A 20,535-nucleotide genomic window follows, 5' to 3' on the forward strand; every position below is an offset into this window, starting at 1 on the left:
TAGTCCTTGAAAGTCACAAACTGCTTCCAGATCCTCCCTGCAAGCTTCCCCAAACCTCTTATTCGACGACATGTTGAACTTTGACAGGAGGACGTGCAGTTTACTTTAGGTTTATTTCAGGTAACTCTGTGCAGCATGTTTATTAGCCAGTGGCAGCAGCTGTGAAACTCCCTAAAAAATAAACTGAACTTTCGAAGAAGTCCTCACTCTGCACGAACAGTGACACGTAGCATACACAAAGCTTTAGTCATGAGATGAAAGGGGACTGCTGTGTGTGTATTTGCGTCCAGTCCCATCTATTCACAAAGCTATCTGAATCATTTTTGCAGTCAGATTTCAGTCGGATTCAGATATACTGGTGAGTCAAATGCTGCCCTGGTAGAAGTGATGGGAAGTTTCCAACCTCTGGGTCAAACAACAGCAAAATGGCAGCACTTTGCTCCAAGTTGGAAAGATATCCCACGTTTCCTTTGTCCTCTTTCTCATTCTCTCTCTCGACCATGGTAAGAAAGGAAGTGTGTCCTATTTCTTGTGTATTTGCATTAGCCGGAATGTGTGTGGGAATTTTTGCAGATGGTTTTCACAGCAATTAGGAATTCCTCAGAAACTCACCAGGCTCAAGCACAAATTATCTATTATTATATTTTATTTTTTTCAACAATGTTTTTCAACAGTAAATATTATTTCTGATTTAAATTTTCAGAGGGATTTGTTGCATCCAATCATTACTTTCCTCAGTGATACCCAAGAAGTGATAAATCAAGTGTAGCTGACTCAGCTCATTGCTAAAAACAATCCAGATTAAGTGCAGCATGTTATTTATTTGTTTTAACCTTAAGCTCTCTTGTTCAAGGAACCAATATTTCACTATTTGCCAAACAGACATGTTGCAGGGCCAACTAGACATTGAATAATCAGCGAGTCGCAATCAAAATCTTTCATACAAAAACTCTGATGCTGTATGACTCAACGCATACCTTATTATAACAGTATGGGTCATGAAGCAGGTTACTTGCTTACAACGTTGCTGCCGCACAACTGTAGCCAAGAGATGCACTGGATGAATCTGGTTCCACACAGCACAGGGTCATTTCCCTGATGAGTGCAACAAAAGTTCAGAGCATAAAATTTTGGATGCACCTTTTTGGAGGACAGGGAAAAAAAAAAAAACCTGACTACCACACTGAAGAGGCAACAGGCTGAAATCTTCCACATTGGTATGAGACAGGCTGGAGAAAAACCTTTGATAAGGGATTTGTGGATTTGTGAGGGATTTTAGGAGTGTGTTTGTCTGCCAGAGCATGTACCCCTATACGTCCCCTATACATCTACAAGATGGATTTGTACGAAACTTTGAACAAACATTTATTGTTCCCAGACGATGAATCCTACTAACTTTGTTGCCCTTTGGGGACCAACATACGGTTTGCTTTTGTGGCTGAGAGCGCAATGTCTCTGAAATTGTTGGATGGATTGCCATTAAATTAGGTACAGACATCGATGTCCCTCTCAGGAGAAATTATAATAACTTAAGTGATCCCCAGACTTTTCATCTAGTTCCACCATCAGGCCAAAATCTTAAGTTGTCCAATACTTTGGTTATTCCCAATAGCCTCAGTTGTACTTTGTGTTTAGCCGTAATGATCGAATTTAAGTACGCTAACATGCTAAACAAACCTCGTGAACTTGATAAACCTTACACCTGCGTAACATCAACACGTTAGCATGCTGACATTAGCATTTACTTGCTAGCTTTGCTGTTGACTCTTAGTCGTGTCAAGATGAGGTTAGTCTTCACATGCTAACTAGTACATACTAGTACATATGTCTTGTGGCTGCATTCCACTCTGGTCTATGCAGTTTACTGAGAGTATGGGAGAAATTTGAATTGAAATAACAAAATCTCACCATGGCAGAATATCGTCTATATTTGGCGACTTGCAGGGGCATATTAAGCATACCCCACCAAAGAAGAAAATAGTTCAAGGTAAATTGCAATTGTCTGCTATAATATTGAGACAGCTATCTTGGCAGTGTCACTGTGAAAATGGTTGTGTAAAATCACATCTTCACTTGATTATCCACTTCACTGTTCCTGACAAAGTGATTACAGCAAACGGATATATCAACAGAATCCTATAGCTCTCATATGCATGCATTCAGAGTGTATATGTGCCCAACTATAATCAGACTGTGGCACTTAAACACAGTCATCCACGATCACTCACTAGGACTCCGAGGTCCGTCCGTCCACTCCCTGGCCCTGTATATGAAAAGATGTAATGTGGCTGACATATGCTGCCTTGCAGAAACCAGCTCCATGTGAAATAGACAGTGCATTCATGCAGTATTTTCTGCTGGCTTGTAAATGGGGAAAGTAAATATAACTACATTTTAGTGCGGGCAAAGATGATGTCAAGTTCATGGTACAAAAATTAATCAGAGGCTGAGCCAAAAAGAGGCTGACCCCCCTTACGTTTTCTGATCTTTTCTATTTTAAAATCATAGGAAATCTGAGATATTTTCTGGCATATGTCCTCCCTCATTTGGAAGACAAATGCTTCATATCCAAATGTTCTTAATCCTGGTAAACACTGCGCATATTGTCAGCAACAGATGGACTAAATCTAGTCTTTCATTGATTACAGAGAAATCCAGTTCTTACTGGACTACACCCTTTTGGTTCCACTGAAGCTGGAAATGGAGCTGCTTCCTGTTCTGGTCCGGACATCTGCGCTAAACACAGGATTATTCCCAAAACTGCCGGCCTTCACCTCCCCAACAAAAAACTCCCTTTACTTTTTGTGTACATGATAAGGAGAGGCACAGACAGAAAAATTAGAGAAAAAAGAGATGGTGATGAAGATGTCATGTGTCCAATAAGCTTCTCCAACGAGTTTCTCCATGAAGAATCGTACTATATGAAACCAGCTATGTTTGGTTCCTAGCTGCAGGCGGGCCTCTGAGGGGGTGTGAGGAGGAATTTATGGGAACATGCTGCAAATTAATTGTAACAACCAATGCTGTGGAGTCAGTATTTGTTTATGCCTGGAGCCTTTAAGGGGAAAAACAAGGGAAATCATTAATTTTCTATTTTTAGGAAAGAGAGGAAAATTGTTTTGACAGTATGCTATCATCCGATGGGAGTCTGAACATGTAAGTGAGACACATTTTTTTAGAAAATGCAGTAAAGGCTCATATTTATGTCCCTGAAGAGAGCAACGTTTGGATCAGTAATCAGATCATGAGATTTTTTTACACTGAGCTCATAAATATTTCAAGGTAATTAAACACTGGCAACTCTGTGAGCTTTGACCATTTGATCATTTCACCATCATATTTGAACTAAACATACCTTATAAAATACATGAGTGTACTATTTTAAGTATGTAAAAAAGTTTATATTTATACTACAGTAAAGTTAATCGAGAACAGCCTTAATAATCAAGTCTTGCACTGAAACACATATGGAGTGCTCTGCCTTTAACTTTGTACTCACTCGTATTTTTAAGTACTACACTTAAGTTCAGTGTGTGTATTTGTAGTGCTATTGTACCATGAGCATATTTGCACTGTTTGGAAATGTGTGTAAAACTGTGTCTTTTTTGTGCTTTATTATTTCCAGTAACACTGATGTAAATTCCTGCTGTATGAAACAATGGATACATGCATCAATTATGTCAGTCCGGCTGTACTGCCAGCAGGTGGACTTTCAGAACAGGAGAAGTACTGTGATTGTACGACAGAAGGGAAACTAAGTGTGGGAGTATTGTACAATTTTCCATACTTGTTGCATAACAGGTCGAGCCATGCATGAAGAGAAGGAAAATCCAACTTTTTCAAAATCTCACTGTATAATTCAAAGCCACAGTGAGATTGGTTATTATTGACTACTATTATAGTAAATTTTGAAGCATACTATACATTACTAGGAGTAAAAATATATAAAAACATGAATAAAAAAGTCTAATTCAAACCCAAATCTGAACATAGTGCATTGTCCAAACTTAGTGAGTAAATGAAAAAGCTGAGCTAAGTTGGCTTCGATTCTGTAGCTGATGAGTAGCAATGCTATCTCCACTCTTGGTATGTGTACAACCTGCCAAACAGAAATCATAGCTTCTCAGTTGGATAATCCCTGTTGCTATTGTAGCAGAGGTGGAGCTTTTTTAACACTTGGAGAGGAAAATATTGGGCTCAACACAGAGGACAGCAACAAACCAGATGAAACTTGTTGGACCCTGCAGAGAAGACTGTAGACCTGATAAAAAAAATTGTGACAAAAGGCTTATTTTAAATCATGCTCTGTACAGTTTGGATGTTAGCAGCAAATAAAAGCCTTTTATAAAAAAAATGCACCATTGTCGAATAGGAAAGCACCCACATTCAAGGCTGGATTACCAAGTGGGCAAATTGGGCAAATGTTGTCAGGGGCGCAGATGTTCACGGCCCCAAAAGTTCTAAATTGATAATTTTGCAAATTTGCACCACAAAAGAAGAAGAAAGCCTGTGCATACCTGAGTTAATGTTTCTTTTTAACACCTTTATTTTAGTCTATATTGAGCTACCATGGTGTGTATTCCTAAATTAAACATGAGAAGAGTGTAGTCTGCTGTGTGCACTTGTAGTTAATGGGATCAGGGAGCCTACGGGATACATACACAATACACAGAGTTGGGGCCTTTTTTTGGCCCTTGGCCACCTCACTGTTTAATCTGATCATGTCAGAATTTATTAACCAATATATTTAAGGCAACATTTTCCAACATTGCAGTTTGTGATTAAACCCTCAAAAGTAAATTTAAAGTGATGCAGATCAGATTTCAGAACAGTGCGAGTGTGGAGGAGGGCAGGCCGATCACATCACTTCCTTTTCTGTAACTTTCTTCCATTGTCCCCCTGTAGTGCTGCACAATGAGTCCTAAGCACCAACTCCCTTCCTGAACTTTGGACAGCATGCTGGGTCCTACCTCCATATTAATCCCGCCCGTAAGTCACTCTTGGTGTGGCTGAGATCTTCCCCGGGAAGGCCTCCATGAGTCGTGAGCTCACATGGGCAGGGACAGTCGGGAAGTATCCGAGCTGGACTCCTTTGGCCATGAGCCTTTGAAGGTGTCTGCATCACCAGTGACAAATGTGGGGCGGATGTATGAAGTCAGAATCAGCGACGCACCTTTACCACAGATATTTAGTGGTTTAGTGTGTGTGTGTGTGTGTGTGTGTGTGTGTGTGTGTGTGTGTGTGTGTGTGTGTGTGTGTGTGTGTGTGTGTGTGTGTGTGTGTGTGTGTGGTCAGGACAAGTCTACACTGACTCTTGACTCCAGACTGTTGTGTATTTAGGCCTAATTTTAAGCATAAATCGGTGTGGCTACACATATGCCACATTATGAATCTATAAAATCAGGAGTTGTTAATTTATTGCTCTCTATGGTTGAAGTTGACTGGCAGGGGGTGTTTTATATTCATGTATGAGAAACGGTAAGAGCTGTTTCATTGTGGCTGTGTGAGTACTAGGACGGAAACTGCACAAACTGGTGGTGCAGCCAATGGTCAGCGGTTCATCCCACAGAGGTCATCAATGCGTTGCTGCCGCAGAAGATAAAGTGTGGAGAGCTGTAATAAATGTAGCCATTTAAAGGAGCCCCATTGTGAGCAGATTCAGAAGGATGAAAGATTCAGAGTGATCCCCTTAAAACTAAGAAAACTACATTTAAAACTCTGCATAACAATTGTATATGTACTGTATATGAAGTACTGGTGTGTTCTATAAGCTTCGTAGAAAGCTCCAGAAAATCCACTAATGCGAGATTGTTTTGTCTTATACTTAATGCTAATGTGGTCTGAAAAACTGGCTCATCATCAGTCTATTACATCATTTTAAAGATCTAATGAAAAGGTTACGTGTTTTTTCTTTCTTTTTCTTTTCTTTTTTAAAGCATTTTATGAGAATATCTCTTTCTTTTTTAAGATCCTGGCTCTTTCTCATTGTACTTTTGGCCATCAGTCCTACCAGTAATAGTGACATTTAGATCATACCTGGAGGCGTGGCGGCGCTGCGAGAACACAGTCAGGGGTGAGACACCGCTGGAGATGAACTCCCAGTTTAACCCGCGTATCCGCGTCACATTGGAAACGAGGGTGAACAACCGGGAAGTGCACCCGCGAAGCTGCCCTGTGAAATCGGACGTTTTCGACGGGCAGGGTGAGATTTATCACCCATCTTTATTTTATTTTTTTTAACTGGAGAAGATGGTTGTTGGGACACCGCGGTGAACGCGCGGTCTCGGCGCCCGGGGGTGCAGGGAGGGGGGGGGGCGGGGCTCTGTGACGTCGCCCGCGGTTGCAGCGTAGCTAATGTGAAATGCAGACGGAGCGGCTGAGGATGGAGACGAGAGGGAGAGACGCCGCCGCTGTCTCGCATCGCGGTCACACACCTCTGAAATATCCCACCGACAATCAAGGACCCCCCCCGCCCCCGCTTTAAATTTACACCCAGACTGCGACTCTCTCTCTCTCTCTCTCTCTCTCTCTCTCTCTCTCTCTCTCTCTCGCTCTTTCTCTGTTCATTTCGCCGCTGACATCCGCGCCTCAGTCCACTTCACCCATCTGTCCGTCAACGCAACACCGGCTGCGACTGTGGAAAGGCGAGAAAATAAATCCCGTCAAAAATCCCCCAGCAAAACACATCCTCCGCGAGGTGTCCGCCCGACACACCTTCGCCTGGACTGCCCTATCGCTACTACAGAAAATATGGATGAAGACAATCACGGTAAGGCTGTTGTGTGTGTGTGTGTGTGTGTGTGTGTGTGTGTGTTTTTTTCCCATTCTCCACACTGGTTTCTTCTCCCTTTCAGCCCGTGAGCAGGGATGGATGGGAGGCGCGCTTGCATGGATGCGTGTGAGTCAGGGAACACGGGTGTGCGGAGATGGAGGTAGCCTTGTATCAGGTCCAAGATGTTGTGGTTTTTAGCAAAAGCTACCGAGGAAAGCAACCAGACTCGGCTGTCATGATTTGAACACCTGTTAATAAAGGAGCATTTCACAGAAATGCAGGTCGGTTTTGCGTGCTCCCCAACCTCGCAAGCGAGAAAGGGTCTTTCCGCTCCATTATAGAAACGTGTTCAGAAATGCTAAAGTCATGGTAAAAAAAAAAAGAAACATCAGTTGTTGTTTTTTAATGCATTTCGTTTTATTTCATTCACTTTCTCGTCTGTTTGAAGTCTTGCTGTAAGGCTTTGAAGTTGTTCTCACTATCTGGTTGCGCTGTTTGAAGCCTTTAAACCGCTGGAAATTGATAAGATATCTGACTGGCAGCCTTCCATATGGAGCATGGACCTAAGAGGATCTACATCCTTTTACAAAATCGTGAAGAAATAAAGAAAAATAAGCGTTCGCATAGATATTTGAGGAACCTATTGATACCATAGGAGGTTGAATCACTATAAATTATATAGGGGTCTCTTTAAAGTTCTTATAGTTATATGAAATTTTAAAGTTGTGGAAAAATATCACATACAGTCACTTTAAGCACATTAATATGTATAAAAAAGAAGAATATGGCTGCAACTAACAAGTATTTTCGTTATGGATTCGTTTGCAGATTATTTCCTTGATTAATCGGAAAATTGTTTTGTCCATGAAAAATGCTTATTTTTAATTACCCCACAGCTCAAGGTGGCAACTTCATATTCCATATTTTGTCCAACCAGCAGTCAAGATCCAAAGATATCCTGTCATATGACAAAGAAAAGAAACAGATGTTCACATTTGAGATGTTTGAACCCAAGAATAGTTGATATTTTCATAATAAAATGACTAAAATGATTGATCGATTGTAAAAGTAGTTGCTGATTAATTTTCCATCCGTCGACTAATTGACCAATTGTTTCAGCTTTCCGGGGGAATATTAATAGGTGAAATGTATAAAAAGGTCATCATTAGAACTCATTATTGATCTGCATATGCAAACTTAAAGTACCTCTAGTCATTCTATGCATGATAAGGTCACATTGAGTGCCACAGACCAGCTGTAACGATGGCCTGTGTATACTGAATGTTAAAGTTGTTGGTTATAAACCGAGTATTTAGTGCCACAGGCCTGATAGTGTGATTTGGTGATAAAGCTGAATGAAGTGAACCTGTGCAGCTGCATGTCTAACCTGGATTACTGCTCACATGGGGGCTGCAGCTTTGTTATACTATGATAGTGGATGAAGTGCACGAACACACAGGATGCTTCTGAGCAGATAATCCAAACCGCCTTGTGGGCTGAAGGCCTTGAAGGCGATGTGGTGTAAACAAATGGCTATAGTCTGATAACAGTTTGTCAGTTAAACTGTGAGAGATTAGCTAAGCCAGGAGTAACCCTCATCTGAACTTCCACTTTTTTCCCCCAACATTATCCTCATGTCTGAACCATCTGACTATATGTGAAAGCGAATATGCGTATACAATATGTGACATTGACCCAGTTTGACCCATTTCATTGAGTTTAGTTTATACTTGTGCGTTAAAGGGTTTAGGGTATACAAAAGGTCAAAGTCTTTTCCTTAAGGAGGTTTAAGTACTGTTGTGTTGCTGTACTACAGCGGTCTATACAATAACCTTGTTAGACATTATCATACTTTTAATTTCTTCTTTAATGGAATACATTTTGAACTGTAATAAAATGTGCCCTGTTCATTCTTGGCAAAATCCAATTGCCATTAAATTGACTGAGTATAATGGGGAATTCAGAAGGGGAAGATGTCTTCCTATTTTGGAAACTTAACTGTGCTTTACTCTGGTAAAACGGTCAACTGTGCACAAACAATATGTAAATTGTTTGTGTTTGTGTTTCAGGGGAGAGGTTTTAGTATGTCATGGTCTAAGTGTTGTTTCAGAGTCTTGTTGAAAGCAATATTATTCTCATATCACAATTTAGGATTTGACCCCGTATCCTCTTTGTAATTTAAACCACGAGGACCTGCTGTGGCCATAGACGTGCCTGCAAAAATCAGTTAATCGCATGTGCTACGGGGGCACCGCCCATAGATGAGGCCCGTCTGAGAGATACCGTTCACTGACTCATGTGACAGGATGTCAGAGAGCACAGAGGCACGCTGTCTGTGATCAAACTGAAAACGCAGGACACAAGCTTGGAAAGATTATGTGCAGCACTGTCCAGTGTGTTGATTTTTAAAATAACTTACCATGAATGTGAAACTAAACACCTGGATATGCTGGAATCACAACACAGGCACTTAGAGCGTCCCTGGGTGTATGCTCCTCTATTGCAAATGTGTGTCCAAGAATGAATTTTTGAACAGTTTGATGTCAAATTTTTTTTTTGTCTTTCCAAGGGACATATCTCATTGTCAGGGCATAGTTATTCTATAAATTTAAGCGTAGAATTCAAGAAAATTAGCCTATGGATGAAACTTACAATATGATGTCAAGGTCATTTCTGGGGACCTTTCAGCTCAGTGGTCGTAAATCCATCCAGTGACAGGCTGTGCTTTGTAGCTCTGAGGTGTTTTTTTGCATGCAAAAAACATGCTCATAATCTTCATGTGTGTACATTAGGGACCATGCACTCACGCCTGTATGTACAGTATGCGTGCAGCATATGTTCAAAGTTGGGGCTATAATTTGTTCTGCACGACTGAACCAATCTTAGAACAACAGAGGATGGGGGCCAACAGATGCCACGATTGTCTATAGGATTAAGAAATGGTATATAAACAGCTAATGCTCCCAGAAGCCACCTCTCATGAAACTGAAACAGTATATGGATGTGACAGTGAGCTTTGTCAGGTCCAAGACCTGTTATCTCAGTTGAGGGACATCATGGGTGGAATAATGGTGGAACATGGGGAGGCTAACCTGCACGCAGGATCCATATTTCTTTGCTACACCTCTGAATGAAACTAATAACTGCACCACTGTGTGTTATTTGTGGGACTCAGCTGTAGCATGGAATTCATTAGTACATGTTTACTGTGCTCACTAATCAGAGTTGGCGCTTCTCTGCTCAGTTTACATGCCACAGAGCAGACAGGGCCTGGCCTCAAAATGGATGAAAATCAGCAACAGGCTTGAAATCCTAAGTGTTTTTATTACTCATGTGTCTATTTTCAGCATCATTGTATAGCTGGAATGAGAAGTGGAAAGAACACAGAAGCAGAAACTGGCTGGGAAGCACTTCACTGAATGGCTGGAGGGAGGCCATGAATTTTAACACTTGGCTTTCTTGTATTTTCTCTTCTTTATAGTTGCTCTATGATGCTTCAGTCAGAGGATTAATGTGGGCTGAGTAAATCAGTAAAAAATGCTGCACCTTTAGAGCCTGTATGAAGATGTCTGTCACGAATGAGGCTCCTAACAAAACATGTTTTGTGTTTGCTGGTACAGATGCCAAAAAAATGTGCAAAATGTTTCTTACTGGGGTCCTGTGAGGTTTCCTTGACCATATTTCCTGTGTAAGGGTCGTGATAACCCCACTATGTCAATCAACACTCTTCGCTCTATCTGACCGTGGGAAAAGTTGAATGGGGAACACTTTTCCTCTGATTCTTCTATTCTCTTTGGACTGAACGCGTGAGTGTGTGTGCTAAAATAAGAATTTGTATCTGACTGCAGAACTAATGTTTTGTCTGTGTGGGCTTTTTAATGGCGTACACATGGCAGTGTCTTAGTGCAGAATCATGAATGCACACCTTGGCTTTCTGACTGGGCTTCTTTCGGAATTAAATATCTCCCTTAGAAAGAAATTCTGCGCATTTCTTCTCTGCATTTTTTGAAGTCAGTTACTCAAACTTAATGGACGTCTGGCTTTATGGAGTCATTGCATGTCAACATTCACAACGGCAAGCATGAAACCCAACCTCAGGGGGCTTTTGAAAAACCCGGAATCGACACACTATATTGTACAGTATGTGTGGCTTCTTGGCATATAGGACTGTAGTTCTGAGGGGGATTAGTTGGTAAGAAGGGGAAGTTGGTGTGATTAGGGTACGGTCTTTGTTGTGGCTGTAGGGGAGTGTGTGGGAGGACATCAGAAAGTCACTTGGGGCGAATTTGGGCTACAGCTATAACTTGGCCCTGCGAGGCTGGCTAGCTTAAAGTAAGTGGTTGGTGCTGAATGGCTAGACAGCAATGAAACGGAGCTCAGACATCTGTTTCTCTCTGCATCCGCATGTTTCGTCTGCCTGATGACACCCTGGAGATGTGCTTCATGTGCAGCTTATAAGTGAAATGCATTAGAGCTGAAATGATTAGTCTATTAGTTGATCAGCAGAGAATCAATCAGCAACTATTTTGATGACAGATTACGTGTTTGACTATTTTTTAAAGCAAAACTGATTCCAATAACAGTCCAAAACCCATTTTGGACTGTTATTGGAATTAAAAAAAAGACATCTAAAGACATCACTATGGACTCTGAGAATTCATAATGGGCATTTTAAATAATTGCTAGCCCTAAAATGCATGACTCATCTGCCAAAAATTAGTTTCACAGCTAGCCATTGAAAGAATGTTTTGACTTTTCCAGAGGTATTCGCTTTCTTGCCTAGACTTAAATGAGAAGATTGATACCATTCTTGCTAAATATGAAGCTGGAGCCAGGAGAGGGTCAGCTTAGCATAAAGACTGGAAACGGGGGAACAGCTGGCCTGGCTCTGTCCAAAGGTAACAAAATCCAACAACCAACACCACCTCTTACAGAGGGTTCTGTGCCGTACTGTTTCTGTATTGATTTTGTTGTCTTTGGACAGAGCCAAGCTTGCTGTTTCCCCCTTGTTCCAAGTCTTGATCTTAAGCTAAGCTAACCAGCTGCTGGCGGTAGCTTCATATATTTACTGCACAGAACTAAAAAGTGATTATAGGCATTTCCCAAATTAACACGTGACAAATACCAGTACCGTCAATACTGTGTGGCAATATGTAATTGTATCCCAATCCTTTTAAAAGCCTTTGCTTGCATGTCTGATGTACTTTACACGTGTTTTAGTCACCTGGCAGCAGAAAGAATTTCCTTTTTGGTATAAAAGCAGGGAGCTGGATTTAAGTCCCCTCTTCCAAATGGCGTACAGCATCTCAGTAGCCTGAAATGAACGTCTGCAATGGTTTAGACAAAACGTGTCTCTTATGCGTGTTGACACAGATGCCAAAAAATGTGCTAAAATGTACTCTTTGCAATCTCGCTGGTTGACCCGGCAGGCTGGCAGTGTTGTTTAAAGGCTTAAAGGGAGATTTGGAAAGAACAGAAATTCATTTGACTGCCAAGATTATGGGTTTTGTGGTGCAACATTAGAAGATTAAACATACAGAACATTATACCACATGCAACAAGACAAAATACCCAAACACAGACATAGACACTGCCTGGCGCATGATGTGCGGGGACTGAGTCTGAGGTTGTAACAAACTGCACTATTTAAGTGTTGAGACTACATATGGACCTGATTAGGAGAAAGACTGGGGAGGCTTCCCAACATGTTCTCATCTCCATGGTAGTGTGTGTCTGTGTGTGTGTGTGTGTGGGAGACAAGACATTGTAGCTGTCTGTCAGTTAGACAACATCTCTTATATTGTGAATAGAGGTACGCTTTGCCTGGAATTATTGCTTGGAGCTGTCGAGAGGGGAAGCTCTTTAAGCGGGAGACGGAGAGCAGATGGGAAACAAAAGGCTCGGCAAATTAAATGAGCGGGAGTCAGGGAGGAACACAGACAGACATTAAGGGCAGCAGAGATGTACTGTGTTTGACTAATCCACACCTAATTTTACTGGAAGGAGAGTTAAGAGAAAACAGGGTCCAGCTGACCATACAGACAGAATGAAACAGGGTGGGGTGTTCAAAGAGGCTGGAGGGTAGATGTGTGGTTCTTGGCTTCTGGCTCATCAGTATGGAGAGCCGCACCCACGCCCAGCTCTTTCTCACCTTCGTAAGATGTCTTGGAACTCATTTCATTTCCTGCACTTTTTCAGGAAGAAGTGTATATTTTCCTTTCTCTTCTGTTCTGCTTCAAATAGACTTGTTTGAGGACAGAGCTGCTTTTAATGGAAAGTCTTTGATCCATGGGACAGGTTGATATTTAACATGATCCATCTATAAGGAATGGTAGTGAACTTGGAGACAATACCAAGAGAGACCAATTACCTAAACTTTGTCGTTGGTTTCTATAGCAGTTGTTTCGATCAAAGGTTGCTCTGGTCCTATTGTGAGTGGGATCACGGTGGTCTGACAAAGTCAGTGTTTTTGCAGGCAGGCGCACAACCATCACAGGAACACCCCGGACAAGCAGGCTGGAGGCCTACACAGAACAGATCACCGGGCGGTTTGAAGGTAGTGCCAATCGTCCAGGTTGACCCTCCTCTTGTCCATTTTTCTGCCCGTGTCTGCACATTGTCAGCATGTTTGGAGATATCAAAACTTATTGTCCCTGGTAATTGTTGTGTGCAGAATGAAAAGCACCTAGTACAGATTTCAAAATTGCTCCCAAGCTAGATATGTATCACAATAATGGAGGTGAGCGTGTTCATATCAGATAAAGCGTTACATTCATTCGGCTTCCTGTCAATCACCTGACACCCCCAGGAAGCAGCAGAGGTGCTGTCAGGAAAGAATCCCTCAAATCTGTTGCCTTTCAAAATGAATTGTCCCAGCCATTCTTCTATCCTTGTTTGTTGAGTTAATTCAGAGCTCGGCTGAGCCTGTAATGTATTCATTTTACAAGGATAAAAGCACAGAAATGCTAAAACAGGACTTAACATGTCAGCTAGCAGCTATATGAGGTTGTACTTATAGGCACAACAGTGATTTGAGCTAAATGATAATGTCAGCATGCTAACATGTTTATAATGACAAAGCTAACCAATGTTTATGATATGTAATGTTTACCATGTTCATCATCGCAGTTTAGCATGTTAGGATGCTAAAATTTGCAAACCAGCTGACAGACTGAGATTGCCATTCCCAGAGCCACAATGCTGGTGTGGCCAATGCGGCTAATGCTCACATCATATCATTTAGACCGTAGTTACGAGCAACTGCATAGGAAAAACCATTCACGTCATCATCCTCACAATAGGTGAAAAGAAGTTTCAGCAACTTCATGGCAAATCTGCTGCAAAGCCGCCATCGTTGGCAGTTACATTTAAATAAAATTCAACAAAAATGCTAATTTAAGCGAATTAGGTGATTTTAAAGGGAGTCATACACAGTTTGTTTGTATCTAGTTTGACTTGTTAAAGAACCATTCCAAATATGTAACACCAAAAAAACAGCTAACATAAAAACAGTTACATATTATACAGTCTAGATTTCAGAGTGATTGAGTGGAATGTGAACTAGGTGCAAATAGTACTAAAACGGCTATATCAACAGTACTCAGCCCTTTTTTTGCCGAATTTTAGATATTCTATCCCTGTCAGAGAATAAAAGTGAAAGATATTAACCTGGAGGTTATTACAGCTTCCATGTAAATTGTGTTCAAAACCTGGATGATCATCAGAGATCTGTTGCAATGAGTGAACAGTGAGCTACTTGGACCACACTCAGGCTGTGAAAGCCCCCCATCCTGCCTGGATTCCAGAAGAAACAGCTTCCATCTAATTCATTCTCAGGCCGATCAAATCATCAGATTATAGTTACTTTGGCCGCCGGCATATGGCAGTGGAAGCCCCTCAGATCCCACTGGCAGAAATATTGACATAGTGCTGATGCTGAGCAGATGTGTCATATAAGGAGGACATGGTGTGCAGACCACCTCTGACGCAACCACACACTCGCACAAATGCATTCACAGCAGGAGGTCCCTCACCAAAACTGCAGATTAACCAGAGCAATCAGTTTGAGGGCTCTTCAGCTCCCTGAGCCCCAGATTCTCCTTATGATCCCAGAGGTAGTTAAAAACTCGAAGCCATATTAGCTCCCCAAATGGGTCTTCTCACGCAAAAGACAGGATTGTTGTTACTAAATCATTACAGAACAGCACGTGCTGCAGCACAGTGCATTGTAATAATGCATGATTTCACAGGCACAGATACCACATCAAACAGATTTATCAGAAATACATACAATCTAAAGGGAATTATTTGATTAACAGAACAAAAATTTCCTGTATCATATGTGATAGTAAATTAAATATCTTTGGGTTTTGGACTGTGGGTTGAAAAAAAAAAAAAAAAAAAAGGTTTTCTGACATTTTATGGACCAAGCAGAAAATCAATCAGCCGAAGGGATTATCGGCAGATCAGTCAGTCATTAAAATAATCGTTTTTTTCAGCTGCAATTGTAAAAAAAAAAATAAAAAGCTTAAGAAGAGCTATTGTAGATATTTATCATAATTAACTTGGTCTTGGAAATTAACACTTTTTGGATTGACTTTTTTAAGGGAATGGAATAGAATAAAAAGTCTCAGCTGTGTACCTTCTCTAAATACTGCCTGCTGCTTATTGCCACATAGCAGCATGCCTTTTACACATGCATGTAGACTCCTGTGTGCATGACCTTTCGCCCTCTGTATCATAACCTCTTTGGCCATTGGCCTTTGTGCTGACATCCTATCATTCCTGCTTTGTGGCTCAGAGCCAAAGTGCCTGTGCATCCAGCTTCACCAGACTATCTGCTGCTACACTTAGTGTCACATTATTTTATCCAGCATCACTGAGGCAAAGTACGTTAAAGTCAGGCGGCGACTGGTCGGCGGCAACATTTGTGTATATGCTGTTATACATCACACTTCCGCTGTAACAGACTTGTATTGGGCTTAAAGAGCGGCGGGGAGGGCGAGTGTGTGGGATTAGTGCCAGCTGGCCTTGGTGTGTATGTGCTCATGTGCGGTTCTATCCACACGTTTGTCTGTATGTATGACCCCGGCTGTAATGCAGAGCATGTCTTCGTATACAGTTAGAAGGATTGGGGGTGGCGGACTTCAGATTAGAGTCTGCAGATGAAGTTTCCCCTGCCTTCCTGCATGTGTCCCATTGTGTCGCAGGGCCAAGGGGGATAAAAGGGTTATCTTCTCTTCAAAGCTCAACCACCTTAAAAGACACCACATCGGGTAAAGTCACTAGTTTAAAGCCAGTGGATCTGGACAAATCCCCTCTCACACACACGAGCCGGTGAAAAATGGGACTGCAGCCAGTGTTAAGTGAGCGTGGGATTTTCGCTCTGAGCTCCATGTGCTCTGAGTACCTTGCTGCTTTTCACTGCAAAAATGGTATGAATAATAGTATGAATCAGCTCTCAAGGCCTGGCAATCGAATAAGTTTTTCGCTCTGTCCAGTCTTACGAAGTGGCTTCTCCTGTTTGCGTCCAAAATAAACATTGTCAAAGTTGTGAAACCGATGTAGACTGGTGATGGTTTGTGTGTGCCAAGGCATCCCTGCTTTAGTTAAAATGCCATTAAATCCTCTGGTTTCAGTAGGTGGTCAGGGACAGTTGTTAGTTTTGGGTGTGAAGAGCAGCAGGGGATTTACTCCTAAAAGTAGATTTTGAGGGATTTTGTTTTTCGGGGAGAAATTACTGGAACCTCTTGTTCTGTGGTGCACATGTTGGAGTTTAAACCCTTTGGACCCTCTCAACTCACCACTCAATACAGTGGATATCTGTGACCTTATTTACTAGATTTTTTTTTTTTTAAGTCACAGAGATTAAAATGTGTTTCAAGTCTAGTTTTCTGCTCATTTAGCTCGCACACAAATCAAAATCAGTGCCTCATAAACTACAGCTACCCAACTACTGGACGACCGCGCCCCAGGTGTTCTGTTTACTATGAAGCAATGACTCACAACACAATTGATTTTAGTAGGTGATCATTCAAGATTGGCTGTGGTTTGAGCCAATCGGAAAGTAGTGACCAGCTTCGGTCCCACAACTCCTTCTGTGCTTGCTGAAGACACTAAACTCATTTCCTCAATCAGTAGGAGGAGGTCACTGGGGGAAGTGTGTTAATAATGTAATTGGTGGACCACCTCTGTAGAGGAGCCCCCCACCACTAAACAAGATTATCCACTGGAAAAGAGACATTAGTGCTGGTGTTAAAGTCCTCTTTATTATCTAATGTGTATTTGAAGGACATGCTATATATTACAGTAATTCTAGTAAGAGAGACCTGGATTGGAGGATAATGGCAATGCTTTGCCATTAATGGTGGTGAGCTTTTATTAAAGGGTGCATCCTCTGCTTTTCATTAGATTAGTAATGAAGGAAGAATGTAATCATGCACATTGTTGCAGCCAGTGGATATTTCCATTAGCTAATGCACAGCCTCAGGCAAATGGAAAACATGAGGCTGTCTGCTGTGTGCACATTATCTTCCTGAGGGCAAATTACTTAAAAAGAATTCTAATGTTATGGTTGTAACTATTGATTTTTTTTCACTATTTATAAATCTGACTATTTTTTAGTAATTTTTTTTAATGATCAATCATCTAGTCTATGAAATGTCAAATAAAATCAAAATTGCCTATCACAGTTACCAATATTCAGTATTACAATGATTGAAAACTTAAAAAACAAACAAACATCAGAATCAGTGTATTTTTTTTAACTTTTTTTTTTTTAAAACAAGACTAAGTCTACAGTTATGCTAGCAGCTCTGTACACAGGCACAGCAGTGCTTTGAGCTAAATGGTAACATCTGCATGTTAACAATTTGTTAAGCAGGTCTATAGTTTAGCATGCTTACCTCAGTTTAGGGTGTTAGCATGCTAATTATCATTAAACACAAAGTACAGCTAAGGCTGACTGGAATGTAAGTGTTTTTCAAGTTTTCAATCAATCTTACAGACAAATTTACTTAAATACTGATTACTGATTACAGGAATTGTTGCAGACTAAATCTCCTTTGATTGACCAGTAAATTCATTCTTTCACCTCTAAAAAATATAGTCTGATTTGTGTATGATCTCTCTTACACCAATTCATGACAGAATTGAAAAAAATGATGTGCCTAAACCTTGAGCCACTTAGTACCAATATGTGTCATCCCTTAGTTTTAGCAGAACTGGAACAGTGTTGTGACAGTAACAACCTTTTGAAGTTTGAAATGTGGATTTAGATAAAAATGCATCAACCCTCCATTCTTAGTCAAAATGCGACTGGGTGGATCTTTGTCAAAAATGTTGACATTTCATAAAAGTTTCACATTTGCGGTAATACCTGTATTTCCTTTGTTGATGAGAGTTAGATGAGAAGATGGATGCCATTCCCACATTTGTCTGTTTGAATATGAAGCCACAGTCATCTGCCAGTTAGCTTGGCATAGAGACTGGAAACGGGGAAACAGTTAGCCCGGCTGTCTGAAAGTTTATTAGTAAATTAGTAACCTTTAGAGGTGCTGGTTGGCTAGCTGTCAGTCTTTATGCTAAGCTAAGCTAGCGGCTGGTTGTAGCCGTATATTTAAGATAGAAGATCGGAATCAATCTCCTTATCAGACTCTCATGAAGAAAGCAAGTAGGAGTGTCTTCAAAAAATGTCAGACACAAGCGCCGTCCTAATTTCATCGCATCTAGGCCAAAAAAATTAGAAAACATTCCTCAAGTAAAAGATTGAAGAATTGTGTAGCAGTCTGGAAATTTTTTAGGAGCACCAACTGGCTTTAAAGCCACATTCACAGCACTCACAGTTGTATTGCTGAAGTGCTGTGAATTAGCCAGAGGTTAGCAACTCTAATTAACATCTTTATTTTCATACTTTATATCCCCCTCTGTTGTCTGTTGAAAACATGGCCCACAAAAGAAATCCCTCAGCTCTCTCTCCCACTGTTTACCTGAGCCTCATCACGGTGCTTCAGAATTGCATAACTAGGTCAGGAAGTGCTTTTTGTCTCATTGTTTATTTGAATACCATCTACAACAACACTTGGCTCCCCTGATTGCAACTCTTTTACAAGCTGTCGAATTATAAGTGGGCTGAATGCTTCCTCTTCAGCCCAGTGACCTTCTTTCACTTTTAATTGGCGCAGATTGCCGCCTGCAAGGGAAAGTAACAAGCGATGTTTCTTTTTTTTTAAATATATATCTCCTTTAGCAACATGTAGGCACAAAGCCGCGGCTGTGATATTAGATGTGTCAGTTTCCTATTAAGAGATTTGTGTTTTCTGCCTCTGAGCTCGCATAATGAAGCAAGATCACACAGGCTCTCTGTGTGTCAGAAAGCTGGAGAAAATTGAGAAATAAAGTTTGCTTGGGGGGAGAATGAAACAGAGAGAGAGGAGAGAGGAGTAAAGATTAAAAAAGATGGCGAGGAGCACCGAGCAGAGAGCAAGTCATCCTCCCTTCTTGCTCATTTTTGCCCGGAGCTATAAAAGCCTCACGGCCGGGGGAATCAGGTTTGTAGGCCGTGTTAAATCACCAAATTCACATGTAATGAAAGAAAACTTAATCTGGATTGGTTTTATTAATAGAATCCCCCCTGAGCCAGATGGAGAAGGAGGGAAGGGGCAAGACACTTTCAAGTGGAATAATTAAGATCCTTCGCCTCCTCTCTTTCTTCAGTTAATTAAGACGAACATGCAGGCTCCTGATATGTGTTGCTCTGGCAGAACAAGGAGAAACAGTCTATGCAGCCGCAGCAGCGGCAGCACTCCTGTCACTTCACTGTATGTGGAGGGATGAATCTTCAAGCTGATTTTCCCTCTCTGCTGTGAACTTGTAGGTACTAGACTGGATTTAGGGCTCACCCCCCCCCCCATCTATCGCGATCCTGTTACTTGCCCTGTGGTCTCTGCCTTTTTCTGTTGCGCAGGTTGCAAGGAGAGCTGATGGAAAGAAGGATGGGAGCTGTGTACAAATGAGAGTTAAAGTCCGCTGTGTTTTCTCCATCATGTCTTACAGTTCCGGAGGATCTGTCCCTGGAGGAGAGGGATGAGCTGTCAAACATTCGACGCAGGAAGAGAGAGCTGCTCGATGATATTGAGGTGTGTGGTTGGGGCATATGAGCATTTACTGTACATAAAGGATACATTTGAGCTTCATCTCAGTAGCTGGAAAAGCCTCCGATCATTAGTGGTGCTTTGTATGTTAGTCTTGTTTTTACTAATACATTTCATGTAATGTAGATCATTTTCTTGTGAAACTGGGAAAACTTTAAAAATATTTAGACAGCACAGTATATACATTTATCATTTCTGGACTCATTTCCTTTTTGCCTGTCTACTGCAGCACTGTAGGTCAATTTGCATGCTGTGCGGGATGCAAATTGACCGACAGTACATCTTTGCACACCCAATTTGCTCAAAAATGATGATGAATTTTCCACTGCATACAGTTTCCACTGCGCACAGTCTCATCTCATGCTGTCAAGCTCTGTGCTTTAATCTGTTTTAACTTAAAGAAAGAAACCAACTTTGACCTGTCCCACTCTTCTCTCTCAGAGGTTGAAGTTTGAGATAGCAGAGGTCATGACGGAGATCGAGCAGCTGACGTGCGTTGGAGAAAGGTAAGTCGCTGAGGCCAACATGCTTTGTCACACCATCTCCGGCATCGATGTAGTTTGTGTACATGATGTTTCCAGCATTCATCAAGTATTTTCAAGCGCTTTGCAG

The 20,535-nt window shown here is 41.4% G+C and overlaps 1 protein-coding gene across 1 annotated transcript in view; it reads left to right on the forward strand.

Moving 5' to 3' along the window:
* Window positions 1-6,518: 6,518 nt before the first annotated feature.
* Window positions 6,519-20,535, forward strand: part of LOC120794157 (cytohesin-3-like) — a 33,800-nt gene continuing 19,783 nt past the window's right edge. Inside the window, exons 1-3 of the mRNA XM_040134908.1 lie at window positions 6,519-6,769; window positions 19,826-19,908; window positions 20,365-20,429. Of these exons, the coding sequence (XP_039990842.1) occupies window positions 6,751-6,769; window positions 19,826-19,908; window positions 20,365-20,429 (167 nt within the window). The 5' untranslated portion in view covers window positions 6,519-6,750. The remainder of the gene's footprint in view (window positions 6,770-19,825; window positions 19,909-20,364; window positions 20,430-20,535) is intronic.

The sequence above is a fragment of the Xiphias gladius genome, chromosome 9 (assembly GCF_016859285.1).
Source record: "Xiphias gladius isolate SHS-SW01 ecotype Sanya breed wild chromosome 9, ASM1685928v1, whole genome shotgun sequence".
Classification (NCBI taxonomy): domain Eukaryota; kingdom Metazoa; phylum Chordata; class Actinopteri; order Istiophoriformes; family Xiphiidae; genus Xiphias; species Xiphias gladius.